This window comes from Gymnoscopelus braueri (assembly GCF_963280865.1).
Source record: "Gymnoscopelus braueri genome assembly, chromosome: 11".
In the NCBI taxonomy this organism is placed as follows: Eukaryota; Metazoa; Chordata; class Actinopteri; order Myctophiformes; family Myctophidae; genus Gymnoscopelus; species Gymnoscopelus braueri.
The window spans coordinates 55,454,914-55,474,905 of record NC_137613.1 but is presented as its reverse complement, the minus strand read 5'-3'; the positions used below and the strand labels follow the sequence as shown (position 1 = coordinate 55,474,905).

The following is a 19,992-nucleotide window of genomic DNA, read 5'->3' as shown; positions in this document are numbered from 1 at the left end:
GAGACATGGGAGACTCCTTTTACTGAACAAACACTCTAGCAATGAGTACTATCAGAATATAAAGCTATTTAACACTTATTTTAACCAAAGTAAATCACTTACCCTACCTTTAACTCCGCCGGTCATCAAATTATTGGCTTAGGAATGCGACAAAAACAAAAGAAAGCTCCATGAATTCAATGTTTCATGGGCTGTGTAATTGTTAGAAAATAAGTAATTTTTAGGGTGAACTACTCCTTTAAGTGGATAAATGATTATATTAATAGTTTCCTTCAAACAATTCGTTTTCTCATATTAAAATGCAGGCATGATGGTACAGTAGCCTACATATTATTTAAGGTGTTTGTTATCCAGCATGCTACAGGTATGTTATTATTTAACATGTTTGTTATCCAACATGTTTGTCTTACAGACAGACAGACACATGGGAAAAGTTGTGTAACCTGTCATTGTTTCCATCAGAAGTCATCAACAAGTTCCTCCTGTCACACTTCCAGTCAAAGAGACCTACACTGACACCCACAGGACAGAAAATGAAATGCACAAAGTTCCACTATTCTCATGTGTCTCCTGGGATAGGATAGAATAACACTTTATAGGATAGAATAACACTTTTTTATTCAAGTGGCTGGAACAAAATGTTCTATGCTTCAGAATGGCAGCTCACCTCCAAGTGCATTAGGGATGGGCATTTGGTCCTTAAACGTTTAACCTTTGGACTGTTTAACCGTCTATGATGTCATATCAATAAATTAAGTAGCAGTCCTATGTGTGGGCAGTTCAAATATGGCCTAAAACATGTAGTGTAACATTATAACATACATTAAAACATGTATTAACCCATTTAGACCTGAGGCCGATTCTAAAAACGCCTTCTAAATCCTTCTTTTCTGAAAAACTTGAACAAAATGTGTATGTCGCTATATACTGTACATAGCAACATGCTATGTACAGTATATAGGGGTTCCTGTCCTGAAAGGTATAGTTACAAATAGGGGTTCCCGCCTAAAATGGGTTAACATACGTCCAGGTCTATATCTCATTCAGTTGTTTTCTTCTCTTCATATGTTTATTTTTTCTTATACTGTAGGTATTGTAAAATATAGGTTATTTTGGTTATTTAGTCCTAAATGGTTAGTGACATAGATTCACATCGATAATGCATGTACTGTACCACCTATATTTACTTGCAGGCAAAACCTTTCACATCAGGTAAGAAGAATGCGGTAGCACTATGTTAAAGGTGCTGAAAATTCAAGTCAGGTCATCTTTATTTATATAGCACATTTGGGGGAGACCAGGTGACCCTCCAGCTCCTCCTCCCCTGCTCATGACCACTGACCAAGTGCAGCGTCAGATCGGCTATTTTATTAGCCTCTTTCTTATATTATTTGACAATTTGGCCAATGTTTGACCAGCTTTTATGGTATAGTTTGTTACTTTTGATGCAGCAATGGTCTTTTTCTTTTCTTTGTTTTTGAGATATTAAACAGGTCTTAAAAGTCCTTAAATTGTCACCTCACCGTCATCTGGGGACACCCCCCCAAAAAAAAACACCTACCATCAGCTCAGAGTAGCCTACTTACCACACGACATGCCACACCCAAGCCGTGCTACTCATACGCTGAGTTGGCAGTGCACGGGATCAAACCCATGACCTTAGGATCCAAAGGCGAGTGCTCTGCCAAATGAGCTACCCAGACACAAAGTTGCAAGTTTAGGCAGTGTCATCATAAGCTTGTTTGCATTCTTATTCAAATATGTGTTTCCTCATCATTGCCCTGGTTTGAAACCCAAACCGGGCAGGACACGCACACACGCACGTGCACGCACACACACCGACCGGGACACAGATCCATCTCTTGTTGCTCTCACTGGAGCTGACCTGCTTGGCTCCGTTCCAGAACGTGCAGCGTGCGCATATGTGTGTGTGTGTGTGTGTGTGTGTGTGTGTGTGTGTGTGTGTGTGTGTGTGTGTGTGTGTGTGTGTGTGTGTGTGTGTGTGTGTGTGTGTGTGTGTGTGTGTGTGTGTGTGTGTGTGTGTGTGGTAGTATACTTACTCTAGAACTGTCTACCATTATTCATTAATTTGTGTAGACTGTTTACATTTCTAAAATTACTATGTGATGTTTTCCACATGCAAAAATAACCAATTAATTTGAGTGTACAAATGTCACCAAATTGACCCGTAACAGTCCATTCGTGTGTAGGCTATATCTGCAATTCTTTTGTAAGATTTGTTTGATGCAAAGCATAGCATTGTGCACGACAACAGGGTGCACGACAACAGCGTGCAACCAAGTAAATCAGTTATAACTCCAACACTAACCAATAGACCTAACCTATAAATGCCTAATCCTAACCCCAACCTGAATCTTGTACTTATTGTAAGCCTTTAGTATCAAAAAACTATAAAACACATATTTATCTTAATTGTATATGTGGAAAATGGCCCTCACAATGGCCATTTATCACATTCTACTACACATGTGGCGACATTAGGTCCTCACAAATATAGCAAACCACACACACACACACACCCACCCACCCACCCACCCACCCACCCACCCACACACACACACACACACACACACACACACACACACACACACACACACACACACACACACACACACACACACACACATCACACCACACACAAACACTGTTATCAGACACTGCTTGTGAACACACCTCCAATTATTACAAGAAATTCCTCCAGTGTCCTTAACACTCCTGTGTCCTTGAGTGTCAACCACCATGGAAATACAAACACGCTGACACCGCGCACGCACGCACACACGCACGCACGCAAGCGAGTGTGCGCAGCGCGCACACACACACACACACACACACACACACACACACACACACACACACACACACACACACACACACACACACACACACACACACACACACATACACACACACACACACACACACACACACACACACTGCAGCAAACAACCATGTTTTCACCTGCATTTCTTGGAAGGTGACTCTTCAGGTGTGTTGTGCAATGTGTTTTTCTCATGTGAAGAAGAGTCTTGATGCGCATGCGTGCGCGAAGAGAAAATGTTCATTGTTCATTTCTACTTTTGACTATGTTGTGTAAATATAGTGTGTAAGTACTCCAGTACTTTAACTGAAGTACAAATTCAACAGAGCAACTCTCACTTATAGAGTAATATTTGACCAGGAGTATACTTTGACTCAAGTACTGGAGTTTAGTACTTTTACGTTTCATAAAGCTCTTATACCATAGCCTACTGCAGGGGTTCTACACTGTTTTGATACCAGGACCCCATTATATGGGGAAAACTGCACTTGATTTATAGTGCAATTTCAAGCATATCTAAATATAAAGCATACATTAGCCTTGAATAGGAATATTTATTAGAAAATAAATTTACAACATTCATATGATTCCTACTCATGGACGGATTAGAGTGAAAATGGGCCTTGTGCACAAAATCACAATGTGTGACTTCCAGCGACCCCACTTTGGGGCCCGACCCACAGTTTGAGAACCTCTGGCCTACTGTATGAAATGAGCCGTGTCAAATAAAAATCATAACCGAGTGTGCAAAGGTCAAGATAACAACTGTATTTGTGCTGGTTGCACATGGGTGTGTTATCACTTCCTCTTTCAATCTTACAACACATGAACCAAGCCCTATACAGTGGCGGGAAATTAGCCTGGTATCCAGCCTGCTTCGCTACGTTCGGCGGATTTTTTTTTCTCTCTTCGCTTATCAGTCTGGAAAGCCTCCCATTGGAAGGTTTTGCAGAACTACACTGGAACTACATATGTTACGTTGGGCAACGTCGTATGTTACGTTGGGCAACGTCGTTGCTGATTGGATGTTGTTCAAACGAATGACGAATCACAACGATCACACTGTTTTTTTGGTCCCGCCCCGCACCACAGACCAATCAGAAGCCACGTTAGGTTTGGAAGCTTGTGGCATGTCCCGCCTCCCTTGGAGATAGGAGGCTTTCCAGACTGATAAGCGAAGAGAGAAAAAAAAATCCGCCGAACGTAGCGAAGCAGGCTGGATACCAGGCTAGCGGGAAATGACTAAAGGAACATTTACTTAAACTATTTTGAGGTACTTTTACTTTACTTGGGTACGTCCACTTTTTGATACTTTGTACTTGTACATCTCAGATAGGCACCTCAACGTTACATTGGCTGTTTATGTAAAAAATAAACAATAAATGTATGCTTTGGACAATGGTCAGAAATAATGTAAAGTAGACATGATTTGAACATGCACGCTACATCATCAGACCTACATTTACCCTAGAACTTCTTGCTTATTGCCAAAATGACTGGTAATCAGGTTTTGTAGTAATTTGTAGCCTTTGTAGAAATATAGGGCCGTAAAAAAAAAAATTGACCCCTTATTTGTCAAATAAATGTAGATATAAAATCAAATATAAAATACAAAATTAATTAATATTTCAAAAAATGTGTCCCGTTCTCTAAGACTGTTCCGGTCCCCCTCAGTGGCAACTATAATACTTCTTCCTCCACTGCAATTATAGCCTATGTCAGCTTTAGTGACACCTATCTCTTTGCCAAAAATAGCCAATCTACAAGCTCACAGTGTTGCATGGAGAATGTTTCATCCTCACAATTCATTAGCTGCTTTACTGAACATGATTTATTTGATAAATGACGCCATCTAGTGGTTATTTGAAGATCATTCAAGTTCTACAAAAACGAAGGAAACTCATTTGAAACAAAAAAATATGGACAATATACTGTAGGGCAGTGGTTCTCAACCTTTTCTTGATCAGGGCCCACTTAAAAAATCTTGCATGTGCAAGTTATTTTGTCATATTTGCCGTCTGAAATTTGGATTTACAAAGCCTAAAAGCCCAACAGAAATGTAATATTTCTTTTTATAAATATTACACAATTAAATTATCACAATTATTTGTATCATCAACAAAAAATGTCATGATGACCCGCAGAGAGTTGTGACACTCCTTCCATTGTAACTAAATACATATAATACAAGTACATATACCAATGATTCACACTATACATCCTTATTCAAATAATCTTTATTCACACTTAACTGTGCGTACAGAAAGCTAGTGCAAAACGTCTTAGCTTAAGTGAAATTAAGCTAACATCAGAAATCAATCCATGCAGACACATCTTGATTATTCGCTCTCATGTTTTGTTAGTTTGTTTTTTTGGTTCTCGTTTCTTCACCACAATGTTAAGAATTCAATTAAGATATCATGTTGTGTAGACAGATGCAATAGGTTCATCGTTTACCTGGTATTCTACAGTTTCAATGTATAGATTATTATTTTGATAGCATATTACTTAGCCAGGAGCTAGGCTAATTGTTTAACTGGTATCCTAGATTATTATTTGGATAGTAGCCTATATTGTTTAGACTGATCCTAGGTTTTTGGTTTACCTGTGATGGATAAGCGTGTCTGATAAATGCCTACATTGTAATCCACAGCTAATGAGTTGCTATGTATTAATGTGTTATACTTCACACAAACAAAAGGTGCTATACATCACCCAAAGCGGTTCTTTGGCTTGTAATCATAGGAGAACTGTTTTTGTGCAGTGATTCTCAACCTTTTCAGGCTGTGACCCCCCCAAAAAAACTATTTAAACTGGGGACCCCCACCCTGACAAGCACTTGGAATTGTATGAGTTGATTACACTTTTTACAAAAATGTGGAAAATAGTGTTAAAGTACAAGTTTGACAGAGCAACTTTCATTTGCAGTTGAGTAATATTTGACTAGGGGTATCTCTACTTTGACTCAAGGAGTTGAGTATTTTCTTATTCCCTCAAATCAGTGGGTTAGTAACTTCTAGACAGCAAAACAGGCAGCAAATTAAACTGTTCCTTGCTGTGGACCCCCTAGAACACACCTTCAAGGACCCCTGGGGGTCCCCGGACCACTGCTTTAGTGCATTAGTGCATGGCCCACAAGAGTGCGGCCACGCCCGCCAGCAGACCAATCAGCGGGCTGGCTCTCAGAGAGTGGGAGGAGTTACAGAGCTCTGACTGACAGCAGTCGAACTTGAAACTGCTGACGGAAGGGAAGCTGGAGGCCAACTTCTGGAAGTCACAATCTGCGTAGTTGATGCACTTGGAAAACACCATGCCTGTAAAGATATTATAAAATATTAATAATATACACATTATTATTATTACTACAACAACATTCTGCGTAGCTGATGCACTTGGAAAACACCATGCCTGTAAAGATATTATAATATATTAATAATAATATTATTAATAAAGTGTATATTATACACATTATTATTATTACTACAACATTCTGCGTAGCTGATGCACTTGGAAAACACCATGCCTGTAACACACACGCACACAAATTAACAAAGACCAACCCTGTAAGAACACACACACAAACAAACACCATGTCTGTAAGAACACACACAAACAAACAAACACCATGGCCCTCATTTATCAATGAAGTGTAAAAAACTGCGTATTTTTTAGGGGTGTCACGATACGCCTAATCCACGTTTCGATTCGACTTTCGATTTTAAGGTCACGATTCGATTCGATACGATATATATTTTTTAAACTTCCTTTTTTTCAGCTTTGAGGGCTATATGATTATTAATTTAGGCTATTGTCTTGATTTGTAAAGAAAAACACATGTTTCTCAATAAGTCCCTTTTATTTGAATAATATCAAATGAGAATGAGAATAACAAAAAGGGTTTTATGCCCTTACAACAACTGTCATTTTCAGATTCTTCTTTAAGATGAGTTAACAACAACAACATTCTTGTGAAGCTCTATAACTAAATAAAATCTAAATACAAAGTTGAACATGTAAGAAAAAAGGATCCAAAGACAACTGTTATTTGGCTACATGTTCTTAAACATCTTAAAGTATGTTCACATTGTTTGAACAGGTAAGAGCTTTAACAAACAAGAAATGTGAATAATAAGCTAAGCCAGGGGTCTTCAACAGGGTTTTTTTTTTTACCTTAACCCCATCCCTTTTCTGAGGTGAACTTTAGCCAAAAATAGCAGATATACAAGCTCACAACGCCTCACGCTGCGAGGCGTTGTGAGCTTGTAGATCGGCTATTTTTGGCCGAGAGGTATAGGTGTAGAGGGGAAAAAGAGAAGACGGAGCAACTATCAATGTGGAGCATAATCGACAAACGGTGCCCTCATAATTTACTGGGAAGCCAAAATATTGTCAGACTTTTGACTTAAAGGAAGCAGGAGGGTTTTCCAATTCTTCCGTTTGTGTATTATCATTACCATTGCGGGCTTCAGCAGTGGCCATGGTGAAATGTAAAGTAGTAGCCTACAGTGGTGTGTTCTAGATTTTTTTGGAGGGTATACTATAACAATTCCCCCCCTAGTTCCTCCCACACGCACGGCACGAACGCGCGTATAATTAATTAATGTAAAAAAATTGCGCGCGCGCTCCGCGTTTCTGCCCCGCACAAACTCGGCCAGGCCCACTCAGGCCCAGTTTCACAGTAAAGCAGAGTACACTTACAATATGCTTTATACTGATTTTCTACTGTTTCTAATGTTAATCACCCTGTAACTCAACCACTTCGGAGCTGCTTTTAGCCTTAGATGCTGGTTAGGCTTATCAGATATAATTATAGCAGTGTTAACAGCGAGCCTTCCTGTATCTATTACAGAATAGTATTAACTTGGCATTGAAGACACAAACTGTATTGAAGATTCAAGATTTTGCTGTGCTATGACGCGCAATTTGAATACTAATGAAGTACTCAATTCAGTGACCTACGTTCAATGAAGTGAATGGCAGGTCGTTGAAATGTGTGAATTCCTTCACCAGTAGCCATTAATTATCACCCCAAGAACAATAACCACACACATGATAAGCCTTCACGGCTTCACCTCAGAGTTAGACTAGTCAGACAGTCAGACCACATTCTTACTGTTTGTATTGCTGCCCCCCAGCCCAGCCACTCCTGGGTGCAGCGTATCAGACGCGTATCAACGTATCAGATACGCCGTTTCGAACCGTTTTTGGATGTATACGGTGGCGACGAAAAAAATCTGCAGGCCATACTGCGTATACAGCTTACGACGGTAGAACACATCACTGGTAGCCTAGTACAGACGCAACGCTACAGCGGTCTCTGTCTCCTCTGCGTGTGTGTGAGTTTGTCCTGTCGTCTTTTTTTTCCTCCCCCGTCGTAAGCACGCATGCGCGATGCACGGAAAAACACAACAGCGTTCAGTGCGGACCCATTCCTGCTTCTCAAGACTGATACCGATAACCGATAATACAAATATATATATACATATATTAAAAAATCATAAATATATTATTTAAAATGTATATGAATCTGTAGTATTAGCACACCTTATGGTAATTAAATAGTAGTAGTGGGCAAAGGTGGATTTAACATAGCTTTGACCAATAGAATACATTTAATCATAGAACCTTTTAATCATTATTATTATTTGATTTTGTATTATTTATGAATTTCTTTTTACTATTTATTGTGTAGCAATAAAAGACTGAAAACACTGGCTTACAGTGGAATTATTGGCAACTATACAAAAATAAGAATTCAAGAAATAATGAAGACAAATACTGACGATGCCTATGAACATTGGCTTGCAGTTATTGCACATAGCCAAAATGCAATGATATTAGGCTTGTCATTGAGAAAGGAAAATAAAGTTGTCTTTTTGAGGAGAAGTGGAACCTTCACTTTAAGTTTAGCATGAGGGAGAGGGTCTACCCTCTTCAGGGAATTACTTGATATGATATCTCTAGGCTACAGAAAACATTCAGTTGGCTATTAAACATACACAAGACACAGACGATAGACAACCGGTTACTTACAGCTGCCATTAATTAGTGCTTTAATAATCGCCATGAATGGAATACAAGCGTTCACAACGCGTCGCGATGCGACACGTTGTGAACTCTTAGATCTGCTATTTTCAAATAGCCAATGCAGACAGATCTGCAATCTTATCTGAATGACTGTTAAAGCAGTTTGTTTAAATGAGTTTATAAAATGTTCTACACCACGTTGATAAATGAGGGCCAGTGTCTGTAAGAACACACACATAAACACACACACACACACACACACACACACTTTTCGACTAAAACTAGGACGAAAAACTTTCGTCGACTACCTTTTTTCACTGACTATGAGGACTAAAACTATGACTAGTTTGTATTTGTTGACAAAATTGTCAGTATAATTAGACTAAAACTATTGAAAATATTTTCGGGGGCGCTTGGGTGGCACAGTAGTAAAGTCCCTTTGTGTAGTGCATTTGTTTGTAAAGTCCCTGCCCACCACCACAGAGGTTGTGGGTTCGAATCCACTGTCGTGAATCCGGCTTTGTCGGGCATCTATACGAACACAATTAGCCGTGTTCGGGGGAGGGAAGCCGGGCGGGGAGGTCATTGCACGTAATCCTATGGACTGGGGCGGCAGCTGTCAGCGGGGAGTGTTGGGCGGGAGGAGTAGTAGCACCTGCCAGGGCTCCGCACTGGCAGGTGAGTCAGTAAGATACGACAGCAGTGACAACACAGAAATGTGTGTGGGAAGGAATCAGTTTAGCCTGGTAAACCCTCCCTCCAGAAATCTCATTTGTATTTTATTGGCTTTTTGGCTGTGGGCTGCAGCTGGGCGGGAGTAATGTAGCTTGTCCAAGTGGCCCTGGGATGTCCAATTAAGCCACTTTAGGCTGCAGTGATTATCACCAGGAGTAATTGGTTTGTCTTTGATGTTAACGAGCAGCTTGTATGAAAGGTGTATTGATTAATGATGTGTGAACCACTCGGGTTCCACCTGATTGGCCTACCTCCGCTGTCAATCACAAAACAATGAGCGAGGCCGCTGATTGGAGAGTCCATTTGGTGGACGAGCAAGAAACGCCCAGATAAGCCTTCAGGCCAGACTCACTCCTGAAATCAAATGGAAATGAGAATTCCGGAGGGAGGGGCTTTACCAGGCTAGAATCAGTTGGCATAACGACTAAATTGGGGAGGAAAAGGGTCTAAAAGATATTGGCTACTCTAAATAAAAATGTTATAAATAAAATATTTTCGGCACCCAGGTAAGTATATAAATGAGGCATTACGATGCATACATTTTAGTCGGCTAAATCAGCTGAAGCTTTAGTTAAACATAGTTAGTAAAACATTTCAGATGACTAAAAATATGACTAAAACTAAACTGGAATTTTATTTAAAAGACTATGATGAAAACAAAATAAAAAATTGCTGTCAAAATGAACACTGAGGCATACACAACTACTGCTACTATTGCTACTACCACCACAGGCACCGGTTTGAAAAACGAAGTAGGAGGCCATTAACTCTTTGACTGCCACAAAATAAAACATAATTTGCCACGCCACTGCCAGCAATTTTTCAAGTGTTTTCACTAACCTTTGAGAAATCATAGAATATTCGTCTCTAGTATCGACCGGATCACACAGGCAGTGGGCAGTACGAGTAACGAGTGATTCACATCCTGTAGGTGTACATATGATTTCTCCATCGCGACGCTTTCCCATCAAAGTATTCACACAAACTTTTTTTAAACGGACCAATGTGTGTGTGTGTGTGTGTGAGAGAGAGGGGGTGAGTGTGTGTGTGTGTGTGTGTGTGTGTGTGTGTGTGTGTGTGTGTGTGTGTGTGTGTGTGTGTGTGTGTGTGTGTGTGTGTGTGTCTCTGTCTCACCACCAGTGCTGGCCGTCAGTTTCAGACAGGAGTTGAGTGCACCGCACTGCTGTTTGTCTTCACACTGCTGAGAGCCTAACGGACACGAGTAACACTGCAAACCCACACCTGTAACACACATCAATACATACTGCAAACCCACACCTGTAACACACATCAATACATTAAAATACACACTGCAAACCCACACCTGTAACACGCATCAATACATTAAAATACACACTGCAAACACACACCTGTAACAAACATCAATACATTTAAATACACACTGTAAACCCACACCTGTAATAAAAATCAACACAGTAATATACACATTGTAAACCCACACCCAAGGTTTCCTGCAAGGGTTAGCCTAGGTCGAGGCTATCATAGCTACACATTGATATATTGGTTGTGCAATTTGACCCACCAGTTTTGAAAATATGGAGTGATGTCTTGCAGAGATACAGCGAGCTGAGAAAACTGGACTCCAGGAACATTTCTCTGATCTGTGACATTTTAACACCTATCCCATCATGCATTGCTGAAAGGTGGGGGTCTGAGGGGGGCAGGTAAACACCGCAGATGCTATCCCACAGTACATTGTTCTCAAATGTTCACTATTTGAGCTACTTGAGTTATTTTTCTGTTTCATTCATTTTGAAACTGTGCAGAAATAAAATAGCCGATCTACAAGCTCACAATGCGTCGCAGTGTGACGAGTTGTGAGCTATTAGATCTGCTATTTTGGTTGTTGGTTGTTTGTGTATGTATTGTAGTGTCAGTTTTGATGCATCATTTAAATCACTAGGCCCGTACCTTTAAAATGGTATATAGCTTGACTAGGTAGGTGAAACACACACACTAAGCGTACACGTGTTTGTTGTGTGAAGAAATGCAAAAAAGCGCTTGGTGTTGGTGGTGACCTGGTTGCTTATTTCTGCTCTATCTATCTGACAACACACTGGCCCTCATTTATCAACGCGGTGCAGACCAAATAATGGGCGTACGGCGAGATCACCGCAACTTTCGGCATTTATCAATATATCCTGACGTTGGATTCATCCTACGGTACGCTGAGATCTCACGTCTGATAGAGAGCAGTTGTTGACGTTTGGCTGCGCCTGACTGTCTGACAGGCATCTGGACACATAATCCACTCCTAAATGTATATTTACACTAATAAATAATCGCTGTGAAAATATATCATTTTATAAACTAATTTAAACAAACTGCTTTAACAGTCATTCGGTTAAGCTTGCAGATCTGGCTGCATTGGCTATTTGAAAATAGCAGATCTACAAGCTCACAACAGGTCGCATCGCGACGCATTGTGAGCTTGTAGATCTGCTATTTTCAAAATATACGAGCGCAGCAGCGCTTCTGCGAGAGAATTTTCGGGAGTCCCGACCATCTTTTCATGGACAGTGAGGTCTACAAACTTACAGTAGCTTGTCCTATGTTATGGAGTTATGTCATAGAGAGTTATGTAGGCTACACAACCTGGCTGGGTTAAGGATATAAACCCGGGATCACTGCATTCCGCCCGAGTCTCATGACTGCTTTATTTAGTGTAACTCGAACACGCACTGCTCGGTATGGGTTAAATAAATGGGTATACAAACGTATTCCATTCATGGCGATGTGATTGGTATCATAATATGTCATTCATGTAGGCTACAAGCCTGCCTATGTGACAACAAAGATTGTACCGCTACGCTACGGATTACATGACAGACAAAGTTGGGCGGGCGTGTGTGTGTGTGTGTGAGAGAGAGAGAGAGGCGTGTGCGTGTGTGGCGAGGCAAGCGGGGGAAACTCTTTCTTATTGGCTTTTCATGCTTTTTGTTGGGTCGTATTCTGGTTCTTCATGTCGTGAAGTCGGGTGTTTTGTGAATATTTAAGGGCGTGTTATTTAAATGACGCTCGTTTTCAGACGTGAGATTTATCAAAGCTCCGACCTGATATACACTAGGATCGGCTGTATAGGATCCTTTGATAAATGTGACTTCGACGTTGGTGTACGGCCGAATATATGGAAAAATATAAGACGTTTTTTACGCTCCGTTGATAAATGAGGGCCACTATCTGGCAACAAGCTCTGTATGCTCTGAGCAGACCCATAGAGAGAGAGTTACGACACGCTTTGATCTCGCCGCTAAGCGGGCCGCTATGGGCTGTTAGTCCCAAACAATGGAACTCTCTCATTGAGACACTTCCGCATACCATTCTTTGTCTATTCTTCTGTTCTGTACTAATACCTGCATATTATTCTATGCATGTATATTTTCATCCAAGCCTCTGGTTCCAGTGATCCAGCTGTATGAGACGTCATAAGTGATCGCGGAATTTGCCGTCACTTTGAAATGACGCTAGAGTGCATTCCGATCCTATGAGGCCAACAGGTCTCCTCGCAGGGCTTAGGTGCGAGTGGAGGTCGCGAGGAGAGTGAGCAAGTGTGAAAGTTTGGGGGATTGGAATTCAGCTTATGGGTCTAGCTCTGAGACCAAGCGTTCGCCACTGCCCCCTGCTGGAACTAGTGCCCCAGGAGGACCAACATAAACACATTTACACGACAGTTTTAACAATAATATGATTGTTAATACATCTTTATTTGAGATTTACATTAGACACACGCCAACAGACTAGTGATACCTTTCAAAACGATCAGGTAGAAATAGCGGATTTTGCGATGTTTGGAAGGAAACTGAGGATTTGGTTAGCCGTTGCTAGCTCTAACTTTATATTTTACTAAATTTTTATTAATTTATTTCATATTTACATCTCTAGTTAGTATGTGAAGAGTCTAACTTGGCTATTAACTCATTTTGGATAAAATTGTTCTGAACAAATGGCTTTGAGCGAGAAGACTGTCTCTCCTTCAAAAACGGTCACATATGATTAGTTAATGACAGCTCTAGATCTTACCCAGGGCCAACACAGACAGCACAGTGCTCACCCATAGCACATTTCCACACCTCATCATGTTGTGTCACACTGAAACATGAAAGAAACATCACATTATAATCATATTCGTATTGTTATTGTTGTGGAGGAGCTAGCCCTGGTCCAGAGTTCTCTCTAACGCCCTGCCAGGCGCTGGGCTCTGCTCATAGACAAGGAATTACGCTGCCCTGCGAGGGCTCCAACTGTAGTAAAAATAAACAAAACCACTTCGCTACTCACTGAAACAAATGCTGTTTTGTGTTGTTGAAACTAAGTCTATTCTCGGAGGTGGGAAGCCTCTCAGCACCCCTCTGTAAAATCTCTGTAAAATACACTTTTACACCGGAAGGACAAATCTGGTCAACAGAAATTCCATTGACCAGATCTGTAGAGGGCACCGAGGAGCAACCAAAACCCTTTTTTTCCTTCCTGTGAAATACTTTTTCTGCCCAAAACGTGTATTTTACAGAGAAGGTGGGGTGCTGAGAGGCTTCCCACCTCCGAGAACAGACTTTCAACAACACAAAACAGCCTTTGTTTCGGTGAGTAGTGAAGTGGTTTGGTTTATTTTTACTACAGTTGGAGCCCTCGCAGGGCAGTGGAAGTCCTTGTCTATGAGCAGAGCCGAGAGCTCCGTTCCGTAAACAACTATAGGACATCCGGTTCTGGAGCTAGCAAATATAAGGTTTCCGGTTGCCTTCAAAGTAAGATCATTAAATGTTTTTTGAAAGACATACATTTGCGGATTTGTAGCGGAAGTTGAGAGTTGTGTAAGTCCCAATTAGCAAGGTGCGCCACTGTGGCCGGTGCTGAGATTGGGTATTCGGGCTGTATTAGAATGTGACGTCCTAGCTCTTCTAATGTAGAAGAAAGAAGTCTCCGCGTGGGCGGGCGGGCGCCCGCCCAAAAGGGGACCCACTACAAATCCGCCGTGCACTACCACTTCATTGAACGTAGGTCACTGAATTGAGTACTTCCATTAGTATTGAAATTGCGCGTCATAGCACAGAAAAATCTTGAATCTTCAATACAGTTTGTGTCTTCAATGCCAAGTTAATACTATTCTGTAATAGATACAGAAAGGCTCGCTGTTAACACTGCTATAATTATATCTGATAAGCCTAACCAGCATTTGTTTATAACAAGGCTTGCAGTTGCACTTCTATGGTAGGCTAATAATAAAAATGCATCTAAGGCTAAAAGCAGCTCCGAAGTGGTTGAGTTACAGGGTGATTAACATTAGAAACAGTAGAAAATCAGTATAAAGCATATTGTAAGTGTACTCAGTGTTACTGTGAAACTGGGCCTGAGTGGGCCTGGCCGAGTTTGCGGGGCAGAAACGCGCGCGGAGCGCGAGCAATTTTTTTTTACATTCATTATAATTATACACGCGTGCGTGCCGTGCGTGTGGGAGGGGGGGAATTGTTATAGTTAGTTATAGTATACCCTCCAAAAAAATCTAGAACACACCACTGGGCACCAGGGCTATGGAGGAGCAAACAAGGAGCAGTGGTTGTTACTGTTGTTGAAAACAAAGGTATTAACATGAAGGTAAACGTGAAAACAAACACAAACCTGAGATGTATTGAAGTAAACAAAGCAACACGCCCAAGCTCGCCTCGCCCACTTCACACAGACGTCAGGAAGTAAACCGGAGATCTTGCTATTTCCGTTTCCGTCTTGGATCGGGCTCTTCTTCTTCTCTTCTTCTTCTTTGTGTTTACGGCGGTTGGCATCCAGTTTTTGGTGCATTACCGCCACCTTCTGACCCATATTATGGATCAGACATTACTTTAATACAGTATCCATTATATACTATCTAGTGTCCAAAAAAAAATCAACTCAAATTAATCCCATTCTACACATTGTCCTCTCTGTTATGGGCCGCCTACTCCGAGCCCGGAATAGGCGTGAATTCCTCTCTCAGCACATTGTCCAGGTCCTCTCCACTGACATCCTCAACATTCAAAAATCTCCTCGCTGCATCCAGAATCATCTTTATTCTTTCCGATTTCCCTTTTATTTCCACTGCACAATTAATAACCATCGCGATAAATGCCAAAAATCTTTTCCTGTCCATACAGATCTCTTTGTCTTTGCTCAGTTTTATTTCAGCTACATTTCTCCTTTTCTCCTGTTGTTCCACAACTCCTGCCTCGCTCCTTTCTTCACTCCCCTCCACTCTTTTCAGTGCTTCTGCATAGGACATTCCCCTATTTCCCGTTCTTATGTTATTCACTTTAATCTCCTTTTCCTTCCTAGGACACTGCGTTGACCCTGTATAGTGTTCTCCCTCACAGTGAAGGCACTTTGCTGGTTCTTCCTTACACTCCTCCTTGCACTTTTCCTCACTACACCTCCCACACCTTCATTTTCCCCTACACACTGCAGCGACTCCATTCGAAAAACGCCGCGCCGCACAAAACCCCCGGCGTCCGCCATCTTTCCACCAACGATGAACTCCAACACACAACAGCTCCGCTTGGATCGGGCTCAGCAGCGAACGGGCCTTTTGCATGTAGTTGAAGCGCAAGGGGGCGGTGCATGGGGAGAGAGTCAGCGCACTGAAGTCAAGGCACACTACAGACTACTGTGTTGTTGACAGACAACGGATGCACGCTTATTATGAGAAACAACACAAATAAAACATGGCAAAACAGTTGCGTGCATTAGTGCAAGATGAGGGTAAAGGAAACATTCAGTCTAAATGTCCAGTAATTCGCACGCGAAAAGGAAACATTAATGTCCAGTTTGCTAATCCACAACTACTGTGCCAGATAATCACCAAGAGAGTTAAAAAAGAAAAAACGTTTCAGTCATTCAGTCCGACTTCACTGTAGCCTATAGTAGCCTTTTCATAAATTATATTTGTATTAGGCTGTCCTAAGAGTTTATAATATTTAGAGAAATGTAAGGTTTCAAATACAAAAGTATTGGTAGTAGTTGCTGGACATTTAGACTGAATGTTTCATTTATCCTCATCTTGCGCTAATGCACGCAACCTTTTTGCCAGGTTTTATTTGTGTTGTTTCTCATAAGCGTGCATCCGTTGTCCGTCAACAACACAGTAGTCTGTGCCTTGACTTCAGTGCGCTGACTCTCTCCCCCCCCGCCCCCTTGCGCTTCAACTACATGCAAAAGGCCCGTTCGCGGCTCAGCATTGGTGAACTATCACCCGGCAGTGAAAGGCACTAACCAATGGGACAGATGCTTTCTGTGGGCGGGACTTTGTAGTTTTCTTCAGTGATCCAGCACTCCAAATGCAGAGGGAACGCAAGGAATAAATAACCCAAAACAAAGGGCCAAACATGCGCTCGTATTTCATCCTTATTTGTGGTGAATGGCCTGAATAGTTTGCACTGTTTACTGTGAGTGTGTAGATCTGCTATTTTCAAAAGATTTGTATACATTTTGTACACATTTGAAACTTGTGAAATGGGACATTCTGCATAATGGATACTTTTAGTTTTGGTACTTTTAGCACATTTTGATGCCAATACTTTTATACTACGTGGTGGTAAAAGTACTCAAATGTTTTATATATATAATATTATAATATTCTGGACGTTTACTTGTAACAGAGCGTTTCTACATTGCAGTATTGATATTTTTGTTTAAAGGGAAACTTCGCCGATTTTGCTGCCCACAGCGTCAAATTACGTTTTCCACAGCGTCTCACCTTATGTCCGCACTACATGACTGCAGGTGACTACAGGTGTAGTTCAAATCCAAACCAACCCCCATAGCTCAAAGGACCCGGCCCCGAAGGTGTCACCGTAACATTGTTCAACCTTCTTTCCCCACTCGACCACTCCCATTAGCTACCTCACATGTGTACTATCATGGCGTCTGCAAACATATCAGAGTTATACTTTAGTACCCGGACCCACACGCAGCTATGCGGACAGTGGAGCAACAACCCGTCGGGGATGTTTCCTAGTGGAACTGACAGAATGTACACGGACCGTGGACGGTGGACGCTTGTCTCTCGAGTAAGTAAACATGCTGTAAAGTTGCCACTATCACTAATCTCATGTTGTATCCCTCGGGTAGACTAAACTAGCTTGTGGAGCCGTGGCGTGAACGGAACGTTTGTTATTGTTGACTTTGCCTTAGGCTGTAGCCACGGAAACCCATGTCTTTTTTTTTTTGGGAACATGACTGTCATGGCGGAACTTCAACCTGGTTTTGGCACTTTCTCCATTCACAACCCTTTCATCTACATAAACGTTCATATTTCAAATATAAAGTTCTTACCCCGTGGCCACAGATGTTACAATTGGAATCGGATGGGTCTAAGTACCCGTATCTTCCGTATTTTTCAATAAAAAAACATTTAAATCCGAATGGTGGCTATTTTCTCTTAGATGTATAATGTATCAGAGTGCAATATACATCCCAACCGATAGGGTCGCGTAATTGAAATGCATAAGGAGAAAATGGCCACCGATTGGATTAAAATGCTTTTTATTAAACAATACGGAAGATACTGGTACTTAGACCCACCTGATTCAAATTGTAACATCCGTGGCATGAGGTCAGCACTTTATATTTGAAATATGAACGTTTATGTAGATGTACGGTCTGTACATGTAGAAAGTGCAAACACCAGGTTGAAGCTCCGCCATGACTGACATGTTTCAGAGCTACTCAGTACATGACGACGTCAGGTCCCGAAAATAGCAGATCTACAAGCTCACAACGCGTCACGGACTCGACACTTTGTGAGCTTGTAGGTCTGCTATTTTTGGTGCGCATGCAACTAAGAATAAATTAGGTATCACGTCGGATGATATCCATGTAAACTGAATCTAATCTAATGTGTTCTTTCCAATGACAGGACAGAAAGTTGTCATCAGCCTGCAAAAATGAAGGAACTGCAGATGAAGACCTGGGACACTACAGCCATATATTTTTTTCCCCTAAATAAAACGGTTACATTTACACACTGCTTGCTCTACTCATTGGTATATTGTACATTGTGTAAGCATTTATAATGACAAAATGTATTTACACCCAATTCTATAAGGGTTCTTTTGAACTGTTTCATGATAGGAGATGGTCTTTCATTTGGCAGAATGGTACATAATTACATGACTGTAAGCATTACAGATATAATAGTGAAAAACTCTTGTACATTCTGTTAGTATTTACTTCTACATGTAATCATAATTTTTCTGGGGACCCCAGCACATTGGATTCAACTTTACTGGTCTTACAGATACAATAGGCTATAGTAAAACCTAATATGATGGGACTGACATCCTGATATAGCAAACTTGCAATGGGTAGGCCTACTGGTCCGACCAACTGTACTGGTTCAGTACAGAGGCAGATTTCACGTGGTCCAAGAAAGAACATGGCTTCGATGTCGTGTTTTGTGATCCAAAGGTAGACAAAAAAGTCGGAAAGTTGGAAGAATTCATCATTCTTCAGCATTCAGTTGCCAGATCTTGTGAGAGAAATAAGCAACCAGGTATATGAAAACAAGCCCAAAAGAAAATACCTGTGCCAAGAGCACTTGAAACCTAGACATGGGTTATTTGAAAATTGCCGATCTACAAGCTCACAACGCGTAACGATGTGACGCAGTGTGAGCTTGTAGATCTGCTATTTTCCAAAAAATCTTGAGGGGAAAAAAGTGCAAAATGTGGAATATTTTTTAAACATTTCAACAACATTTTTGGTAGGGTCTCCCTGGCAAATATGTTGGCGCGCAGTGCACAGATGAGGGTCCGTGGAAAAGTACATGAACATGTTTGAGAACCACTGGTTTAAACAACAATCAAAACATTTGGAAACGAGCCCAAATATCAACTACATTTTAGAAACCAGCCGCTTATAATAAGCAGACATGGCAACACTGGCCAATGTGCTGTATGTGTTTGTTGATGTTGTTGTAGTGAGAACTGGGAGGGGAAAGTTACAATGTAGACCACGCCCCCACGCAGCCTCCTCCCCACAAGGAAGTGCAGTGCCCCAAAGCATTGTGGTCATTGTAGTAATGCAGCCAAACCCCAGTCATCCAGTCAAAGTCAAGACTTCTATATTGTTCTGGCCATAGGGTGCAAATTTGAAATTTTGCTACTGTTATCTGCTATATTATAATAGATAATTAATATATATATTATTAACATTGAGTGACTGCAAGTTCTTCCAGGGGTGAAATGCTCCTTTAACGTGGGTTCACACCCCACTTCTGACATATCATTTTCATCATGAATCGTTTCAACTGTAGCTGTAGTATACAACCCTCGTAGACGTATTTATGATTCTGACGTCTTCAGAATCATAAATACGTCTACGAGGGTTGTATACTACAGCTATTT

General features: G+C 41.2%; 1 protein-coding gene across 1 annotated transcript; it reads right to left on the bottom strand.

Annotated features, from left to right (window-relative positions):
• Positions 1–5,064: 5,064 nt before the first annotated feature.
• Positions 5,065–16,007, bottom strand: LOC308095128 (CD59 glycoprotein-like). The gene is made up of 4 exons (XM_080442072.1): positions 15,239–16,007; positions 13,646–13,714; positions 10,739–10,846; positions 5,065–6,156 (listed from the first exon to the last, which is right to left on the bottom strand). Exons 2-4 carry the CDS (start codon positions 13,701–13,703, stop codon positions 5,963–5,965), a joined length of 360 nt encoding a protein of 119 aa, XP_080298198.1. The 5' UTR covers positions 13,704–13,714; positions 15,239–16,007; the 3' UTR covers positions 5,065–5,962.
• Positions 16,008–19,992: the final 3,985 nt, after the last annotated feature.